The 20,866-nt window shown below is 39.5% G+C and overlaps 1 protein-coding gene across 2 annotated transcripts in view; it reads left to right on the top strand.

Annotated features, from left to right (window-relative positions):
- VCL (vinculin) overlaps positions 1-17,248 on the top strand; it is a 63,275-nt gene extending 46,027 nt beyond the window's left edge. The window contains exons 10-22 of one of the 2 annotated variants that reach the window (XM_062639459.1): positions 696-871; positions 2,081-2,271; positions 5,382-5,581; positions 5,713-5,841; positions 6,898-7,047; positions 7,661-7,769; positions 8,786-9,088; positions 9,726-9,850; positions 10,168-10,353; positions 12,691-12,897; positions 15,129-15,332; positions 15,957-16,061; positions 16,742-17,248. In XM_062639459.1, the coding sequence (XP_062495443.1) occupies positions 696-871; positions 2,081-2,271; positions 5,382-5,581; positions 5,713-5,841; positions 6,898-7,047; positions 7,661-7,769; positions 8,786-9,088; positions 9,726-9,850; positions 10,168-10,353; positions 12,691-12,897; positions 15,129-15,332; positions 15,957-16,061; positions 16,742-16,888 (2,232 nt within the window). In that variant the 3' untranslated portion in view covers positions 16,889-17,248. The remainder of the gene's footprint in view (positions 1-695; positions 872-2,080; positions 2,272-5,381; positions 5,582-5,712; positions 5,842-6,897; positions 7,048-7,660; positions 7,770-8,785; positions 9,089-9,725; positions 9,851-10,167; positions 10,354-12,690; positions 12,898-15,128; positions 15,333-15,956; positions 16,062-16,741) is intronic. The other variant, XM_062639469.1, reaches the window with a different exon arrangement.
- Positions 17,249-20,866: the final 3,618 nt, after the last annotated feature.

Here is a 20,866-nt window from a genome sequence, read left to right as displayed (position 1 = left end):
TGAGGAAACACCCAAAATTTGAACTTAGACTGATCTTATTAGAGAAAAGAGTAGAGGTGTTTCAGACTGCATGGATTTACCTGTGGGTAAAACCAGCCCTTTATTTGGACTCCGTTTTTGTGTGGAGTTCAGGATTTATAATTTCATATTGAAGTTGATCCTTTGTTATTGTAACTCTTAATCTCATTCTCCCTTCTCCTTCTCCATCACCCAGTACTGATGATGGTCATCAAATTATGAACCTTTTATATGTACCTTATCTGAATGTGTATGTATGTATAATCATATAAAGGTACATAAATATTGTATATGTTGAATGAGATTATGATTAGACTTGTTAGGAAGAGCACTGTAAAGAGTGCCACCCTGTGCACAAGAGCATCTGTTTTCTTTTTGAAAGCCAGATAATGAGTCTGTAAAGCCAATAGTTTAATTTTACTTCTGAAAATGCTGCTGCAAATGTTGAGGAAGGAATGTAAAATCTTTTTTGACATCTTTTTCAAAACAGAGAATCTGCCAGATAATAGAACAACTTCATGGTCTAATAAAGAGAAACTGCTTTTGGAAAGTATTTTCTGTTAAATACAGTTTTGAAAGCTGTACTGGTATTTCTTTTTTACAAGAAATTGTTTAAAGTCTGTATAGAAATAGCATTACTGTTTATCTTCACTCATACATAAATTCCTTCTATTAAGAACTGGCTTGCAGATCCCAATGGGGGCAATGAAGGAGAAGAACATATTCGGGGAATTATGGCTGAAGCAAGGAAAGTTGCAGAATTATGTGAGGAGCCTAAAGAAAGAGATGATATCCTTCGTTCCTTGGGTGAAATCTCTGCTTTGACAGCCAAGCTGTCAGATCTGCGACGACAGTATGTATTAGTTTTATCACAATTGGTTTATTTGAATGATCTTAATTTGCAGTTCAAAGTGTTGAACAAAATCAGAATATTGATTGGGGAATGTGGTTTCCTCCAAGAACTGTGAATGGACATCTTATACTTCTGTGTTTCTATATTGCATTTAGTAAAAATTGAATGCCAAGAATTGCAGTGTGGGGCAAGTAGCTAACTTTTAATATCCTTTTAAAAATGTAGTTTATAAAATATGGATCTGTTTTGGAGCTTCAACCTTATGATTTCTACCCCAAAGCCCAGCTTGCACTATCTTCCTCAAAACCAAAACCCAACCTCCCCTCTCCCCCCTACTCTCCAAAAAAAACCAACCCAACAAACCCAACAAAAATACAATGTGTAACTAGATTTGTATTACATAAGAAATATTTTCTTTCTACTACCTATGGAATATTTAAATACCTATGGAATATTTAACAGGCAGACTGGAGCCAAAAGTGAGATCCTTTGTACTGTCAAGACACTTCAAAGAAAGGAGAGAATGTGCCATTTTGTTTATACATACTAATGTCATCACTAAGTTGCAAGGTGAAATAGCTACCACTTCAATCAGTGTCGTTGTTCTAAGCTGTAACTGCAAAATATATAAAAGATTTTCATAAATTAGATTTCTGCATCAGTTTTGCAAAGAGGGTGCTTGAGAATGGGAGAGGAGAAACAGTTACTGTATAAACTGTGATCTTTATTTATGACCTGCTGCACTATATACAGGAATATTTTTCTTTTTTCGTGTGTTAGACACTTTAATCAAGTTTTCCTTGAGATTTAGCTGCTGCAGGTCTTAATGTGCTATCTTTTTTCAAGTTTATATACAGCCTTGGTCCTGCTGCTGCTTACTTTTCTGCTCATAATCTGTGTGGCATTATTGGAGTTGCTCATAAGACAGCCATGTGGGATATCAAGGTCATTCATCAGTATTACCAATGACAGTAGCACACCTTCCCCCCACCTCAGTGCTGTGTCGAGCATGTGTAATATCCAGGTTCCATAGCGGGGCAATGTGAGGTGGGGATTTATGGATGACAGATCTGCATTATTTGCTCTGAGACTTGAGTGTCAAATTTAACCTTATTTAAAAAGATGAAGTACGTTTCATTGTGTGTTCCTGCTGAATTTGGGACTAGCTGTAAATGATCTTTATGTGACTATGCTTTTTTTGATCCTTAGTGGGAAAGGTGACTCTCCTGAGGCCCGTGCATTGGCTAAGCAAATAGCTACATCACTTCAGAATTTACAATCCAAAACAAACAGGGCTGTAGCAAATACTAGGCCAGTTAAAGCAGCTGTCCATTTGGAGGGCAAGATTGAGCAAGCTCAAAGGTGGATAGACAATCCTACAGTTGCTGATCGGGGAGTAGGTAAGTGTTTCCATGTACTCGTCCCACCACAGTTTCATGGTTAAACGTGTTAGGAATTTTTAGGACTGAAACTACTGCTCCTGAGATACTGAGGATTCGTGGAATCTCTTCACTGATGTGGAGACCTGCAGTCTGTGGATGGACATGTATAGCCATTTGCTCTATATGGCTTCAGTGCTATTGAATCAGGCTTGCCCATGGTTTTCTTTGTCTTTTGGAAAGAACAACTCTGGTGAAGAATAGAATGTGTGCTGTAGAACAGACAAACTTTATAAACTTCTTGCTCTTATTGTCATGCAGATATACTATCTCATATTTGAATTTATACCTGCCCCAGCAAATTGAGTAATTAAGTCCTTCGGAGAGGAGACAAACATGCATAAACCTGACCCTACAAATTATCACTTCTTATGTGGTTTATGGGTTATCTGAGGAGAATGCTCTTTAATCAAAGAGAAGGGTGATCTGATCATCCAAGCGTGCTGTCAGCAAGCATATAATTATGGTTCAGGAGTCACTTGACTGAGAGTTTATTGTAAACCATTTCTGAAATTTCTTGTTTAGCTTCTTTTGATGCTATTGCAAGCAGGTGGATAAAGCTTCAAAACCAGATTCAGTAGGCTTTTTGTAGCAGTTAATTCTGGCCAGTGTAGTTACATTGGAGCAGTGCAGTTGATAACGAAACAGGCCTTGGAACTGGGTGGAATTGGGTGGAAACAGGCCTTATGTGAAGTAGTATAACTGCAAAACTTTCCTACCTCTTTCTCACACCTTGTCTGTCAAGATAGCTTCTGTTGTGTGAATAACCAATGACAGATCCTTGAATTAAAGATTGAGTGATGTTGATAGCTTGGACACTTGTGAAGTGCAAATTTATATGTGATATTTCAAACAGAATAGTGGAGTTCCATGTTTTGATGCTTGCTGATGAGCAAATTTCACACAGAATGAGATGACCAAGAAGGCAGTAGATAGGTCTTATGATGTATTTTGGCAGTGACTGAGAACCTTCTCGAATTGCTGTTTGTGTTGAATACAGTAACCTGTGAGATGCTTGGCTCAAAAAAGCACAAAACCTACACTCAAGTTTTATTATTTTTAATTGAGAAGCAACAAAAGTAACCTAAATCCTCCTCGAAGTCTGTAAGTGCCTGGTTAATCATGAGGCTCACATAAATACTGAAAGCTTGGCGAAGGAACTGAAGTTTCTCAACACTGCATATACAGTATAGAATATAAATCAGAGATGTGCTCTTCAGTCTGGACAGCACTTCTGCTAGAGTTTGGTCTGATACAATGTGAAAATATGTCAGTGTTTTCTGCAGTAGTGACGACCACGTCACAAATAACTGTGTGTTTGCAGTGATCCCAGGGCAGTGCTTCAACACAAACTGAATTTTGAAGGAACAAGGCAGAATGTGTATTTTATAAACATGTCAGCCACTTCAGTAGCCTTGGCTGCTACAGATATTTCCATACAGTCATTATGAATTGTGCCATCTAAGTAATGGCTAACGTAATTGGCAGACACTGATGTACTGAAATACTAAACTGGTGCGTGACGTGCACTGGCTTGGTTGCACTTGACTTATGCAAAACAACAATTAAAAAACATCTTGGGACATTCCAATGGCACCAAACTTAGCTACAGTAATAAGCTCTCTAAAATGATGGTGGCAGTGCTGAGTGATTCTTGGATAGTCGAGTCTTGTGATAACTTCTTTCTGAGTAATCTTGAGCTTGATTATGAACTTGGGTTACCTGTGTGTTAGCACTGGCTTAGAATGATTCTTCAGTAGGTCTTTAAAGGACTTAATATACAATGACTTCTTTTAAAAGAATACTATCATATTAATGAAAGAACAGAGGAGCATATTCTTCTGAAAGAACAGGAAGCTTCTGTAAGTGAGTGAAATCACTCATGCTAAAAATAACTTTTTTGTATAGAAAAATTTTTGGCACACTGTGGAGGCTTTGTAAGGTGGTTCTTCCCCTGACACTTCTCCTTCCCCAGACACTTGACCCTTCTCTACCCATGTGTCCTGGGTTCAGCAGTAGCAGTCATTTTTTTCTCCTTCTTGGTAGCTGGTGCAGTGCCGTGTTTTTGACTTTCAGCCTGGGAACGGTGCTGATAGCACCAATGTTTTTAGTTAGTGCTCAGATGTTTGGTCTGGCCAAGGACTTTGTGAGCCTCATGCTCTGCTAGGGAGGATGGGAAGCCGGGAGGAAGCAGAGACAGGACACCTGACCCAAACTGACCAAAGAGGTATTCCATACCACAGCACGTCATGCCTGGGATGTAATTGAGAGTTACCAGGAAGGGCTAGGGCACTGCGGGGTTGGAGTTTTTATTGGTCAGTGCTTGGTCGGGCTAGGGGGGGATGAGTTATTGGTCGGCTGGTGCTGAGATGTTGTATTCTCTTCCCTTGTTATTTCCTTTATCATTGTTATTATTGGTGGTAGCAGCAGTGATTTGTGTTATACCTTAGTTACTAAACTGTTCTTATCTCAACCCGTGGGAGTTGCATTCTTTTCGATTCTCCTTCCCATCCCTTCGGGAGCAGGGGGAGGACAAAAAGGGGGGGGGTGTGTGTGTGTGAGAGAGTGACTGCATGATTTATGGCTGAATTTGTTTAAACCACGACAGCATGATTTTTGGAATCTGGAGAGAGGATATTCTGCTTTGTGGTTTGGGCTTTCTACTTGGATTTTCTGCTTTTCTCTTCCTGCTCATCTTCTAATGACTTGTAATGATGTGGAGATGCATTGCAGTACTTGGAATTTCAAGTGCTTTCTATTGGAGTTAACAGATTAATAATGTAGGAATAACTGACAGCTGCAATGGTTCGCTTCTGTCAGACCACCCTAGTTAAAAAGGATGCATCTAGCCAGAGTTGCTGTAATAAGCAAAAGAAACTGGTGAGAGTTGAATCGCTCTATGGGTTTGAACTGCAGTTATTCAATGATAAACTGCAGAAGATACATTCTACTACATGGAAAAGTGTTTTTAAAAGCAGTATTCTGTAGTGTCACTTCATGGGGCATCTGATTCATGCTTCCAGTTTTCTGTTCCACTGTATGTTACTGCAACATGACTTCTTCCACTGTAGGCCAGGCAGCAATTCGGGGTCTGGTGGCAGAAGGTCGTCGTTTAGCCAATGTCATGATGGGACCTTACCGTCAAGACCTGCTTGCCAAATGTGACCGTGTAGACCAGCTGGCTGCTCAGCTAGCTGACCTCGCAGCTAGAGGAGAGGGAGAATCTCCTCAGGCCAGGGCAATTGCTGCTCAGCTTCAGGACTCGCTGAAGGTAAAAATCTGCTCTTGTGCAGTAAAACTCATGATATGCAAGATGTTTACGGGACCTGAATCCCTAAACACATAATATTCCTATATCATATGCTAATAATTTTCCTTTTTTTTTTTTCTTTCTTTTTTAAGGATCTGAAAACACGGATGCAAGAGGCAATGACCCAGGAGGTTTCTGACATTTTTAGTGACACCACAACTCCTATTAAATTGTTAGCAGTAGCGGCCACTGCTCCCTCTGATGCTCCCAATAGAGATGAGGCAAGTATACCCAGGTGGTCTGCTTCCCTTGTGAAGCTTCAGTTATTGTTTAATTTTACCTGAATCAGTATTGTGAAAAATGAGTCAATAGTTTGAAAAACGAATTGGTATCTTTTTTCCTCAAGCTTGTGATACATGCTGTTAACTCTGGCAGCAGAATGATTGCCATGCAAATCTCTCTGGACTCCTGGAGATTGCAAATTGTGATATATATCCCTGGAAAATTATATTGGCTCTGACTTCAATAAATAGCAAAGATTTCTCCCCGTGATGTTTGTACCATGTTGCCTTCAGCATGCTAAAAATTCTTGTGCAAAATTCACTGACACACTAGTTAGCACATTGTGTATCTCAACATTATATAAACTGATTAAAATAGTCAAATTCATACCAGGATTTGTCAACTCTCTGTGAACAGATTTAACTGTTGTTGGATAACATTTCTTGTATTTCAAAGCTACTGGCTGCACATGAAGTATCTAAAACTCTGTGTCTGGCTGCTCTGTTTAGCTAGTTGATTTGAACATGATCAAAATGATTCCCAAGGCCATGAAGAATTTAGCTTTATGACAGATGAACCTTTTGTCAAAGTATTCTGCCTTGAGTAACCAAGGACTGTGGAAGGAGGGATTTTTTTTTTTTCCAATATGAAGCTTCGTGTTTTAGAGTAAACCCCCCTATTTAGCTTCCAAATACAGTTACTTTTGGATTATGGTTTTGAAGATTCATCTCTGAGCTAAAATAGTCCTAATACAATACTTGTTACAAAGTAGTTGTCAGAAATCAGTGTACTTAATACCTCAAAGCTATAAAGTGTGTCAGCATCTTTGTTGCCTGACTTAGCAAAGGAAGTCCGGTAATAAAAATATTCAAAAGATAAAACGGGTTCAAAGCTTTTGCATCCTTTTGTATCCTCTCAGAAGAATTAAGGCTGAATGTTATGGTACCATGATGATGTTATGAAGGTATTGCTGGTGTTTGACACTGAAGAAATTGTATATTTTAATAGGGAGATTAGGGGTTTCTTTCTTATGTATTTTCTCTTCTGACAACTAGGTGTTTGATGAAAGAGCTGCAAACTTTGAAAACCACGCTGCTAGGCTGGGAGCTACAGCAGAAAAAGCAGCTGCAGTTGGAACTGCCAACAAAACTACTGTGGAGGGCATTCAGGCAACAGTGAAATCTGCAAGGGAACTTACCCCTCAGGTTTGCGTCGTTATGCTCAAAGGGCTATTAAATGGGGTGGGGGCAACTTCTGTGAAGTTTTCTTCATGCTTCTGTTCTCAGAGAAAGATGTTAATATCAGCAGAGACCACGCTGCTGGTGCTCTTAAAAGGGGAATAGCAAATATTTATGTATATGATATTATGTGGAAGAAACTGATTAAATGACTAGTCTTACTCCTCAACTTTTTGACAGAAGTGTTAGTGACTTACCTTTGGCAGAAAATTACTTTGAAGCTTAATAAAATATGTAGTTGGAAAAAAAATGCTCTTTAATGAATTTTTTGTTTCCAAATTAAATTTCCATCTAAAATTTGGTGCTGTGCTAAGTATTGTACTTTAGTGCTTTCAAGACATGTTTTTAAGATATATTAGCATGCAATTGAAGTTCCAGGGGAAAAAAAAGTATTTGTGTCCACAAATTCCAGAAGCATTGTACATCTTCAAGCAGCTAGATGTTGCACTAGAATTAATGAACTAGTATTCCAAATATGAACCTACACATCCAGCCCTGAAAAACACACATGCATTTTCAAGAGTGTGTGATGTTGTTATATACCGATTTTTCCATAATTAAAAATGTTTTCCATTGGCAGGTAGTATCAGCTGCTCGTATCCTCCTGAGAAATCCTGGAAATCAAGCTGCTTATGAACACTTTGAGACTATGAAAAACCAGTGGATTGATAATGTAGAAAAAATGACAGGTAAAATAGGAATCTTTGAAGATTATGCTTGTGGCTAACTAGCTATTATGATTTTTTCCGTAGTCTGAATTGCTGAAACGTGCATGAGAATAATGACTGATGACAAACTGAGAAGTAGGAATGTGCTGAGTCATTTAAAAATATGTATATGTTACAGTATAAACAAGCATCTTGCTTCATATATGTTAATTCTGAGCTCCAAGGGAGTAAATTTAGCTTTAATTCTTTTGCAGGGAGAAGTAGAATACCTGTCCATGTCAGGGGAGTTGGAACTAGATGATCTTTAAGGTCCCTTCCCACCCAAACCATTCTATGATGACTGTTCATTGAGATTGCTACTCACTGTAGCAACTTGAGGTTTTTCTCTTCAGTCTTGGCATGTTGAATAAGGACAGATAATTAAGTGGGGATAAGAAAACATGTTCAAAATATTGTAGCAGCTTGGTGAAAGCAGTGAATAAAACAAAGCGTTGATCTACTGAATCCTGCTTAGAGACCTCAGTGTTTCCAAAGTGCAGAACCTTTGCACTGATGTGCTTATCTCTTGACTGTGTACTACCTCCTTTTCCATCCCCATAATCAAGTTGTGGGTATTTTAAATTTTACTGCCTTATTCCTATATATCACCCTTAAGTAAAAGCACAGCCAGAGCGATACTTCCTTTTGGATGAATGGGAGAGGTGTAAAAAGTACTGAATATGCTTAAAGAAAGTTGGTGGTAGGAAGGAATCTCTCTTGCATTGTATAAGCCAGTTCTTGACTTGGCAACATTCCACAGTAGATGGGCAAGAGCTTGGGATGTCATTAATGGGAGCATGACCATGTTTGTGGTACTTATGTACCACATAATCAAAGTAAAACTGCAGTAATACATTTGTTTTGATTTCCATGACCCCTTTTGCCCCTTCCCAGTTTGGAAATAACTTACTTCTCTGGTTGTGAGCAGCCTCTGGAATACCAGATATCCCTTTCCACAGTTGAAACTAGAATCTTAATATGTGTAACTTTTATTCTAGGGTTGGTGGATGAAGCCATTGATACTAAATCTCTGTTGGATGCGTCAGAAGAGGCTATTAAGAAAGACCTTGATAAATGTAAAGTTGCAATGGCCAACATTCAACCTCAGATGCTGGTAGCTGGTGCCACCAGCATTGCTAGGCGAGCAAACCGCATCCTCCTGGTAGCAAAAAGAGAGGTTGAAAATTCAGAAGATCCTAAATTCCGGGAGGCTGTTAAAGCAGCTTCTGATGAGTTAAGCAGAACTATATCACCGATGGTAATGGATGCTAAAGCTGTGGCAGGAAACATTTCTGATCCTGGTAAGGATTCAGTCAGCTAATTGGTTGTTTTTCACTAGCTGCAGATGATGGGAAGTAGTGTTCATTTTGTCCTGTGCAGCTGTGTCTCCCCTTTCACGCAAATAACGTGTACACGTAAATCTCAGAACGGTGAAATCAAGGTCACAACATGAATCCTGTGTTCAGATTCACAACTGCTGAATCCTGCTCTTTTAAAATGCAGTGAAAGCCCTTTGGCATAATCAAGAGAGAAGGATTCGGCATTCTTCTTTATTATTTCTTAATCCTTATTAGAAGTATTTGTGCTAGAGCTGAACATGGCCTTTCTCTCTCAGCGTCGGCCTAGGAAAAAGTATTTGTTACTAGTTATTGGTAATACTGTTTTATATAAGAACATATTACCTAATCTCTTTCATTCTAAAAGTTCTGTTAGGAATTACTTTGGCTATTGGCTGTGACTTACTCAGCCAAGCATATGACACTAACATTTGAAACGTGTAAATCCACTGCAAACGATTGGGTAGTTTTTAAGCATTTTTTTTTTTCACAGATATAAGTGTACTTGGCACAGTATACTGTAGAAACAATTTTTTGGGGTAGTGTTGCAGTTCTAAATATTACAGAATGCTCTTAAACTGGTAATGGGATTTTTGTTCAGGTTTGCAGAAGAGTTTCTTGGATTCTGGATACAGAATTCTGGGAGCTGTGGCCAAAGTCAGAGAAGCCTTCCAGCCTCGGGAACCAGATTTTCCCCCTCCTCCTCCTGACCTGGAGCATCTTCGTGTAAGTGCAGCATAGTCTGTAATACAATACACAGCTGTCACTGATGTGTGAATTGCACACTGAAATTGAGATTATTTTTATTCCTTACAAATAAAATGTGTTGTCTGGCCAGCCATGCTTACAAGTGGCATTAAGTCTAAAATCTAGCAATCTGGTTTTCAAAAGGAGAGATTAAAACATGGTATTTCCTTTAACAGGGGTCACTTGAAAGCCTGAAAAAGGCATAGGGTCATGCAGTCATGTCTTGCCATGACACCATTCTTTGCTCAGTCTGTGTACTGTTTTGTTGCACTGAATCAGAGTTTTGCATTTCTTAGCTGACTGATGAGCTTGCTCCTCCAAAACCACCACTGCCAGAAGGTGAGGTTCCCCCGCCCAGACCACCACCACCTGAAGAAAAGGATGAAGAGTTCCCAGAGCAGAAAGCAGGAGAAGCTATTAATCAGCCCATGATGATGGCTGCTAGGCAGTTGCATGATGAAGCCCGGAAATGGTCTAGCAAGGTAAGAAGTTGTTAGAAGTATCTTGTGCTACAAGGTATTTGTTTTGGTTTGGGTTTTGTTTTGGTTTGTTAGGATCAGTGTGTTTGGTCCAAAGCCAGTTGTCTCAGTGAAAGAGGAAGTCACCGAGACTTCCAATAGCAGACCAAGTAGTAAAAACACTGCTGGAATTAGAAACCCTTTTAAGTTTGCAGTGAACTAGGGTCAACTGTTCTAATACTCAGAATTGCTGGAATGCTTTATTGACACACCTCTTTGAACACAAATATGCCTTGTATGCTAAGCTGTTTGTGATCTTGATGCTAGTATTGCCTAGAGAGCCACTAATAAGCTGATTGCTATATTTAAGTGACTTTTTAACATCCATACAGACTTTTAAGATGCCAGCAGCAGGAATCATGAGCTAGTCGTCTTCATTCTGGAAGGAGCTGCAAGTTACTTTGCTATTAATCAATCTGGCACATTTATGATAGGAGAATTGACCATATATAGATGGCCTGGTCTCATCCTTTTCTGTAGTGAGTCACATTCACTGCCAAGGTCAAAATCCTTCATTTCCTTACCGTTTCAGTGCTATGACAAAGCAATGTGAACTCATCAGTCTTAAAACTACTTTGCTTCCTCCCCTTTTTTCCCCAAAGAGATATATTTTATCTCTGGCAGCAACTGAGTAACTGAGCTTCTGAGATTTAGGCTTCTGCAGGTATAAATTAACGGTCAGAATTTGGCTTTTGAAATCTCCACTTTTCTCTCATCATGTTGTTGAATGAGCAGATCAACTTGAATAGCTTACAGAATCAACTTAAGTGCTTTGTGCTTAAGGAACATTTGTTCTGGAAGTACAGATAAAACACAAAAGAACTCCTGCAAATCAGTTTGACAGTCTTCTCCCATAAAATGAAAAGCTTTATTTTCCCCATACTTCTGGGTATACCAAATATATATTTACATTACTAAAGGGATAGTGCTGGAATGTATTGGTCATCTAGGAGGGTAGTTTTGAGGTACTTTACCAGGTGTTATGCTTATGGAGAGGTAAACAGATACTTAGTCTTTTAAAAAAGTTTTGGTAACATTCTTCATTCTTGTAAGATCTAAAACTGATTTTGTTTTTTCTCCTTCTTTCTGGGCTTTTATGTACTCCATTTTTCTCATGGAGCAGAAACTGAACACAGGCTATTGCTTTAGCTTTCCCTGCCTTTCTTGCTCATTTGGATAAATCAGAGAAAGAGGGATATTTGGAAACCTTTTCTTAGATTAAGACTTAAATAGAATTTGTCTTTGAAGCTGAGTTGATTTGGCAGCATGTAAAAGTTACAGCTTCCTTCCGAAACTTATGTGTGGTGGTGTTGTTGTAGTTTGGGTTGGGTTTTGTTGTTGTTTTTTTTTTTTCTACAAAAGGCCATATCTTAAGCAAAGCACAGTTGAAAATGCATTCATTTTGACAGTTCGAGTTTTATCACACTTGCCTTTAGTCAAAGAAATACAGTTGGTAAACTTGTAGGATATTTTTGTATTGAAATGCTGCTTTATTATAAATGCCTGTATTGTTATACTACTTACCTCTTCCTTGTGCCTACCCTAACCCTCTTTTTTTTCTTTCAAGGTAATGGATACAACATAAACATAGTGTGGCAAAACAGTACCATATGCTTCATAATCCTTTTATTCTGCTAATTCTGTTTCAATATTTTTTAAGTGTTATATTCACAGCATTCATAACATTCCGTATCATCTCCTCTTTTCATAACCTGGTATTGTTCTTTTTTATGTTATCCATGATACTTTAACACTCATTTCACAGTGTCTCCCATCCCACCTTGTTCTTTTTACCCTACAGCAAGCAGTGTCAGTGGGTTTTGTGTGATCACGCTGCTGTCTCTTCTTAGCAGATGTATGTGAACAGCTTCCATACAAAGCTTTCTGTCTGCACAAATACCATGGTCATCAGCTGCTGTGCCTGCTTCTATGCAGTCAAACCAGCTTTCATCTAAACAGGAAATCCATCAATTTCACCACTGTCTTGCCAGAAATGTTGTTCTGCAAGCCAGCCTCTGTCTGTAGAAGCTGTATCCTCAGATGGCAAATGATGCTGCATCTTTGAATTGTAACCTCTTAATATTTTTGGTAACTTTGGTCCACAGGTGAAATGTTTGTTTCCTTCTGCTAATCTTGTATTACTTCCTCCTTCTGACCTGATCCTAGAGCGGCCTGGTCAGATCCTGAGAGACCAAGAGGATGTTTTGGTCACTAAAACAGCTCAGTTCATGCTCTTCTACCAAATTCTGCTTCTTGTACTAACTGTCCCCTGTTTCTCCACCCTTGCTGCCACCTGCAAAGCCTGTGACTGTGATTAATGAAGCGGCTGAGGCTGGTGTAGATATAGATGAGGAGGATGATGCAGATGTTGAATTCACTCTCCCCTCTGACATTGAAGATGATTACGAGCCTGAGCTGCTGCTAATGCCAACCAATCAGCCCGTTAACCAGCCCATTCTGGCTGCTGCTCAGTCTCTGCATCGGGAAGCAACCAAGTGGTCTAGTAAGGTACTCCCGAGTCTCCCCGGGGACTGATCCGTGTGCATCCAGCCATTTGGAACGCTGACACATTTGCATCACTCTTGATCCCTGCTGGGCCCGGCCATTCTGAATGAATAAGTGTGTCTGCACTTTATTTTAAGGACTGAAAGTGGCTTCACAAGTTTGCTAGATCTTGTTTGTCAGTGCCGGATTAAAGCTTGATTTGGGTCACTTATTAATATTCAAAGACTTCTTTTCCCCTTGCATCTGCCTGTTCTTATTTGTTGTAGCAGTTTTCAAATTGCAATAGGGGCTGTCTTCCCTCTCCTGCTCCTGTTCTTTTTTTCCATTCATTTGGACTACCTGGGAAGCCATGGGTAATGGTTTCTTAATGACTTCCAGATACATCAGAGAATACAGCATTCAAGAAGTCATTTAACCTGTCTATTGTGCTTGGCCTCCACTGATGGCATCAATTAAAATACCTTCCAACAACAAGGAATGGCTTTGTATGGCAGTGTTTCTCGAAGAGGATTGACTGTCTGCTGGCTTGCACTTGGCTGTATTGCAAATGCTGGTCTTGAGAGAATTCTTTTATGAAGAAACTGCACTGAATGCTGTTAGCTGCTGAATTGAGATTGTATTTATGTAAAACCAGTGGAAATGTAACACGAGGTTCAGACATTCACAAGTAGCCTGTCTCCTCTGTGTAAGCACAAATGCTTGCAAGACTGGTCACTTTTCATAGCATGCTGCAAACATAAGGTTGGTGTCCCTTAACAAACCAAGATGAGGGGGGTGTATGTGTATGTATGTTTACATAGGTAGATGTACCAAACTGTTCTATTAAAAAAGGGATTTAAAAATGTTCTTGTCCTTTACAGATTCTGATGCTTGGATAACTTGTTAGAGAGCTTCGTAAATGACACTGGTCCTAATTTCTTGATCCTCCTACGTGAAAACATGGAAAAACTTTGCTATGTCATTTGCATCCTAACTGGTTATACTAGCAAACTGTTTAGCTATTAGGTCACGGTAACAAATAGTTCAGCCTTTTGTGTTATCTGTATCTGTAAAATATCTGGGATTTCTTCTTGAATTTGCTAGCAGTGAGTCATGGAAATATGTGCTTATAGGGATAGAGAATACACTCGTTAAGTTGGGTTCTCGCTGTGTACTCTTTGCTCCAAACTTCATCAGTCATTAATTGTGGAATTATACTGAGAAAAGAGTGTGCTAATCCTTAAAATCACTCTGCTAATACTTCATCCACACCACAGGAATGCTTCATGGCACCAAATAATTCACTGTTGTCTAACAACTTTCTACAAAGGTGAATCTAAATATACTAATAGACTACTAACAATTGATCATATAGGTCTGCTTTTTCTTGCACTAGGTTTCTCTCTGGAACAGTGTGTAAGAAATGGTTTTGCCTTATTCCTACATAATTCACATTTCAAATATTTCTCAGGGTATTTCTGTGACTAATTTTGATGTACAAGAAATCTGGCTTTTAATGTAAGAAATATCATTATATCATTGCATTATCTTTTGAACTATTACGTAGTTCTCTCCTGGAAGCTTTATTTTTAAGGGGCAGATTTTGTCAAAAAGGAAGATAGATTTTTCAAGGAATACCTTGAAACGAAATAAACCAACCAACCAAAACAAAGAAAAGTAACAGTTGCATCTCATTTCCACATTACTTGTGACAGAAGATATGTATGTTACAGATTCTCTTCCATTTTTCCTTTTGCAGCATAGCAGCACAGCTGATGCTTTTACAACTTCATTTTCAGAGGCCACTGAATATTTCATGCTCAACTGTTATGACTATACTATTTAACTTCATTCGTGCTATTTGGTTTAACAAGCTATTTAGCACACTTTTAATTTAAAGCCTTTTTTGGGAAATCTGGAATTCCAAGTCCTAATAACATGCTTTATCTTAAAACCCATACAGCAGAGCAGTAACTCTCATTCCATGGACAAAACTAACTTCTTTAAACTTCTTTTACCACTTCTTTTCCAGTTTTGAAGCGAAGTTTTTCCTGAGTGTTAGGAAGAAAAAATGTTAAGAAATGCATGATTAGTACAGCTCTTCCCTGTTCCTTGAAGAAACCTCTGTTCACAAATGGTTCTTCCATCCTTAACCTCTAGAAAGTGCTGCTACCCAAATGTAGACTGCCACTGAGCCTTGACTTCTGCGCAGTACCTGTGGTGGTGAGAAGGCTAACTCATCTTCTTCTCTTCAGGGTAATGACATCATTGCTGCTGCTAAACGAATGGCACTCCTAATGGCAGAGATGTCGCGCCTGGTGAGAGGAGGCAGTGGAAACAAGCGCGCCCTCATTCAGTGTGCGAAGGACATTGCTAAGGCCTCAGATGAAGTCACTCGGTTAGCCAAAGAGGTGGCAAAGCAGTGCACTGACAAGCGCATTAGAACAAACCTCTTGCAGGTAATGAGGTAACTTGTGAATGCCTCAACTACTCCCCTCACCCCTTTTCCTCTCTTGGCGTGAGTAAGCACAGGAATTGTGGCAGTAAACCATGTATCTTTCCTTGGCTTGGAAGGTTTCATCAAGTTCTACATCTGTTTTTAGATCCCATGGCCACATATATTTTGTAAAGTCAGGATTTTTTTTAGAGGTGAGTGGAAAATGCCAGTGTCCAAAGAAGTTAGAAAAATAGGGTGTTACGAACACTGGTCTGTCCTAAGCCTGCATTGCTTTGTATTTCATCTACTTACTCCTTTATATCAAAGAAGAGTAGCAGAAATATAACACTCCTTAGTGTTTCAGTCTCAGGTAAACATACGTGATGCCGTTCATAACCAAGCAGGTCCTTGAGGAATATCTGGAAGAAAGGAAAAATAGTGGCTCCATCCCAAAAATTCCAAAAGCAAGTAAAATCAAGTAACTTAGCAATATTTGTCAGGAAGTCCTCAAGGCCGTAAGATCCCCTCTATGCTTATTCCTGATCTTATGGTAAAAACAAAATCAAAAAGTGTTCTGAAAAAAACCCAACAGATAATGTGCTGGTTCAGTTGTCAACGTGAGGTGGTTTTTATCCCCCTTCCTTAGGTCTGTGAGCGAATCCCAACCATCAGTACACAACTGAAAATTCTCTCCACTGTCAAAGCTACCATGCTGGGCAGAACTAACATCAGCGATGAAGAGTCGGAACAGGTAAGAGGTGTAAAAGTTGATGCTAGTGTGGAAATGTTGATAAGCTTAATGTGAACAAATATATACATGTAGTATTGGCTGTGTTCTGGGAACTCGATGTTTGGTGGCTTACCTCAGCTGTTCAGTGGTGCTCATTTTAGTACAACACCTTGGTTTCTGACTCAAAAGCTGCAGTTTAATAGAGGAACATCAATCCTTCTCAAGCCAAAAAAGTTACTCTGGCTCAAATTTTTGTATGAACAACTTGTTAATTTCCTCGTTTTAACAGTGAAAAGTGAGCTAGCTGAAGACCTTGCTTCTACAAATAGAGCAAGTTTGACATTGGAGGAGTACGAGCGCTCTGTGGTGGAGTGTACAGAAAATATTTGTTCTCCAACAACATCTTGAGTACTCGCAGTTCTGTTAGTTCCCAAATGCATGTTTTCAGTTGAAATCCTGCAGTTTTTGCTTCTGGGAGATTGTTCTACTTTGAGACACTCAGTTTTTATTCAGATTTCGCATAAATACACAAATGAGGTTTCCAGAGGTGAATTGTTCCATTTATTTTTTCTTAGTTTAAATTAGCAATAACCTGACTTAAGCTGCTTGTACTGGGGGTCCTTGTGCACAATGGGCTTCTGTGCTACTCTCTTGGACATGGTATTTACCAATACATTTTAAATTTGTCTTTTTCTTGACAGGCAACTGAGATGCTGGTTCATAACGCCCAGAATCTCATGCAGTCTGTGAAGGAAACTGTGAGAGAAGCTGAAGCAGCATCCATTAAGATAAGAACAGATGCTGGATTCACTCTTCGCTGGGTCAGAAAGACCCCCTGGTATCAGTAGACACTTGCCACATAGGTATTATTTTGTGTAACTTAAAATGCCTTTTTTTTTTCTTGGAAACAGAAGAGATGTATTAACAGCAAGAGGTGCTGTATACCTGAGCTTAAGACTAGCTTATGCTAATGCCCCATTCTAAGGGTATGAATTAGAATGCATTTCAAATGTCTTTGGAACACATTTGATATCCAACACCTCATGGCTTCCGATGGCAGACAGTTCGTATCACCTGTTTTTTATCAGTTTGCTTTTGAAGATTCTCTTGATGAATTCTGTACTCCCAGAAGCACATTTCATTTATGCACTGTATACTCCAGTAGTTTCCATGTGATGATATAAAACATGGACCTCACTTCAAGCTTGTGTTAAGATAGGACACTATTTGTTACTTGGCAGTTTTTTAGGGACAGCCATTGATACAGAAACATTGAACACGTCAGCAGGATTTCAGCTGCCTGGTTTAAAACCACGCAGAAATGATGGAAGATGTAGGGGGGTTATATTAACAGGTATGGGAGGGCAGCAGAACAGTTGTAAACTGAGGATTACAATTCCATGTCTGAAATTATATTTTCTGATTTGTGCCTGGCAGCAGTATTTTAACAAAAACTGGAGCTCTGTCACCCTCCTGTAACCCTGTAAGTAGGCATTCCAGAACTCCTGTACTGTACTGAAATGCTTTGCAGCGGATGTTAGTGGCACACTGTTGACAGCTTGAGCCTTACGGCTGGAGACCTTAACTCATGGACGTCTTTCCTTCTTGCTCAATTCACTAACATAGTGAGCTGGAAAATCCTGCATGTCCAGGACCAGAAAACACCACATGCTGGCTCTTTCCTTCTGAAAACCAAATGAGCACATGCAATTATTCTTTTTTTAACTCTTCCCTCCATTTAGTGTTATTCCAGCCACTCAAGGTGAAAGTTAAAAGATATACTGAATTAAACAGGACCTTTTGCTTCACTGCCCTGGTTTCCAACAATGCATAAGGCACATAACCTGCACGATTTCAAAGAAGAGCTGCAGTGACATTAAACTCTTTTTAGGCAGCCTAATGGTTACCAGCAAGTGGTAATGTGAAATATACTGGGCTATTTTTACTGTTTTTGACGTTTGGAGGCTCAAAATCTTTTTTCAAGGTCTAATAATAGGGAATTGCACAAAGTGTTACTGTATCTTAAAAAAAGGCAGACAAAACCGTAACAATTAACCCCCCCCAACAAAATCCCCCATTCCTCTCATTATTAAAATAAACTTGGGATGCTTTTATCCTTCCATAACTGAACATGCCTTCATAGATTTATATACATACACACGCACACACACACACACACATTCATTTCATTGCTTCCTGGTCTCTTTTGGCACTTGACAGAAAGCAGGATTGTTGTTTTAGAATGAGTCTCTGTACATTTGTAAGACTTCTGGCCAGATCAACACTGACCTCATGATGCCCTCCTAATTTGCTGAAGTGTTGCATGATCAAACCACCTTTAACAGAAGTGCCCTTGTGGAAGAACTGCTCTGTCTTAACGGCTCAAAGGAGGAGGTACATGACAGTTTACCTGTCTGCAATTCTACACTTGGACTTCCTCCTCTCCACCCCCTTTGTTGCACTGTTATCTAAAAAGGGAAGTCAAACTGATTTTGTTACAGCTGCCTCAACCTGACCTTAGCAAGAGAAAAACGTGTTCATCTTTAATTCACTCCTTGTGTCTCGGTATTACGGAATATGTGGTACTTCGGATCTTTCCTTAATATTCTGTTCTTGCAATTACCTGCAACAGGAAGAGGAAGGAAGGGGTGCCAGAGCCTTAACCTGAATGTCTTGCATTTGGTTGGTTTGTACCAGATCTTTAACATAATTGTAATGTAGTAATTTCTATTTAATAGTAAATAACACTGAATTAGGTAGGGATTATTTTTAAAGGATTTTTCTAAGTAGTCTTCCTGTATTCCTTTTTAATGCTCCTCACATTTCTTCCCTTCCCCCTTCCCAGTTCAGGCTTCTCTGTGAGATTTTTTTTAGCATCACTGTTTAGTTGCTTGACTGATATTAATGCAATATTACTAATGCCTTTAATACATAATTGTTTATGCCAAAGATCACCTTTTGTTTATTGCAGAATGTTTGCAGCAAAGTTACAAATCATGGTTGCCTTTGATATCCTTCCAGAATGTTTGCTATAAGTTCTTGGCCTGTTTTGTAGAAGCTGAGATCCATGTCCACCTTATGCAATTACTTCTTTTTTGAACCCTAGTGGTCTTCAGACCTGAAATGCAGAAAATATTTGAAAACAAGACCATGAATGTCACTTAGAAATGTTTTGCCACTATAAAACTTTGTTTATAAACCAAAATGTATTGTATAGTCTAATGTTTTCAACCTTCCTTTGGTTCTGTTAAAACAATAAAAATGCATTTGTACAAATGTCAGCCTGTGAGTGTTAATGGTAATGGAGCAGTGGGTGACACAGTAACAAGGGGAGTAAAAAGCTAAAGCAGCAGAACCACTAAAGGACAGATGTTTCTGCATATTCTGAACAAAGTGCAGTTTCTCAGACAGAAGATGTTCAAGTTGTTTCTGTCTTTTGTGCCCATAAAACTAATAATTAAAGAACTTGATGGAAGCTGTAATCCAGTGGGGAAAAAACTGGAGCTCTTCCAGAGGCCTGGTGGTTATCTGTTCTAGTAGCATTGGGCAAGGTTCTGAAAACTTGAAATTTTCTGTCACTAAGGAAAGATGTGCTGCTCTGGGCAGCACCTCATTAATCTGAGGTTTACTTCACAAACTGAATGCAGGGGTGATTAGCATGGAATCCCTGCCCTGCTCCCATCACTCCTTCACAGTAAGAATACCTTATAAACACTTTTTTTTCACTAAAAGTATTTACCAGCACACATCATGTTCTTTGTGCAACCAATGTTTATTGGTGCTGTGGGACCCAACGAAATCCCACAGTGCCAGACAGCACCTGGGATTTAGTAATGACATGTAAAATTCAGATTTTGTGCTGTACACACAGTTCAATCTGTATCTGAGACAGGATGAGAACCTGGGAGACGTTTGCCTTTGCAGCGCTCCTGGAAGTGAACACCCAGGGAAGGTGAGACCAATGTCTGGCAGTACAAATTCATCAGTAACAACACCCTCCAGTTCCTTCAGCTGTGCTATTCCTATAGGTGCTGGTGCAATTTTTCTTTAACAGGGAGAATGGAACACAGTCCCCTTCTGCAGGTTCCTCAGTTGAGTTTCCCGTGTTTGGAGAACCGGCAGGAACTAGCACACCACCACCAAAAGGTGTAAGCCTCACACAACAACCACCATTTCTCATGCTGAAGGTAGCTTCCTAGCAGGCAAGTGTAATTGTTGCTGATGGTGATTTCCAGTGGTGTGCTGTGAGGTACAGATGGAAGGTTTTCCAGAGACAGAAGCTCTGTGAGTGCTTCTCTGGTGTCCTAGATACAGAAGGCTGGTAGGGTTCATCCTGCAACTTGCCGAGTGAAGCGCTGGTGTGAAGGCCAGCTCGTTTTGATAGCGTATTATGTTCTGTATGGTGTCAGTTGTGAAAGGAGATCTTGCAGGTTTTCCAGGCTGCTAATGCAGAGAGCAGCTCCACCTACTCACAGTTAAGCTTGGGACATTATCAGTTACATCTGAAAAGACGACTCCTACTAAGATTACTGGAACTGAATGAACCTATTTCCTGAGACATGGAGCAGAACTGTAGTGTGAGTATTGAATTCAAAAAAGTTCAAAAAGGCAGATTAGAAGGTTGGTAACTTCCAATGCCCACTGTTGTGTCTACACAAATGCAAGGCTTTCTTACAGGTGCTGGTTCTTACAAGTGCTATTTTATCTGCACTGATCTGCTGTTATCTCAGAAATTCAAAATGATTGTCTGTGGCCAAAGTTTGCCCCAGTGGTATCAGTGAAGTTACTGATGGAGAATTGATGCTCCTTTATTTCCTTACTGGCTT

Source organism: Pezoporus occidentalis, unplaced genomic scaffold, assembly GCF_034315485.1.
Source record: "Pezoporus occidentalis ecotype Australia unplaced genomic scaffold, CSIRO_AGI_Poc_V1 ctg116, whole genome shotgun sequence".
NCBI lineage: Eukaryota > Metazoa > Chordata > Aves > Psittaciformes > Psittacidae > Pezoporus > Pezoporus occidentalis.
This window is presented reverse-complemented; position numbering and strand designations above follow the sequence as displayed.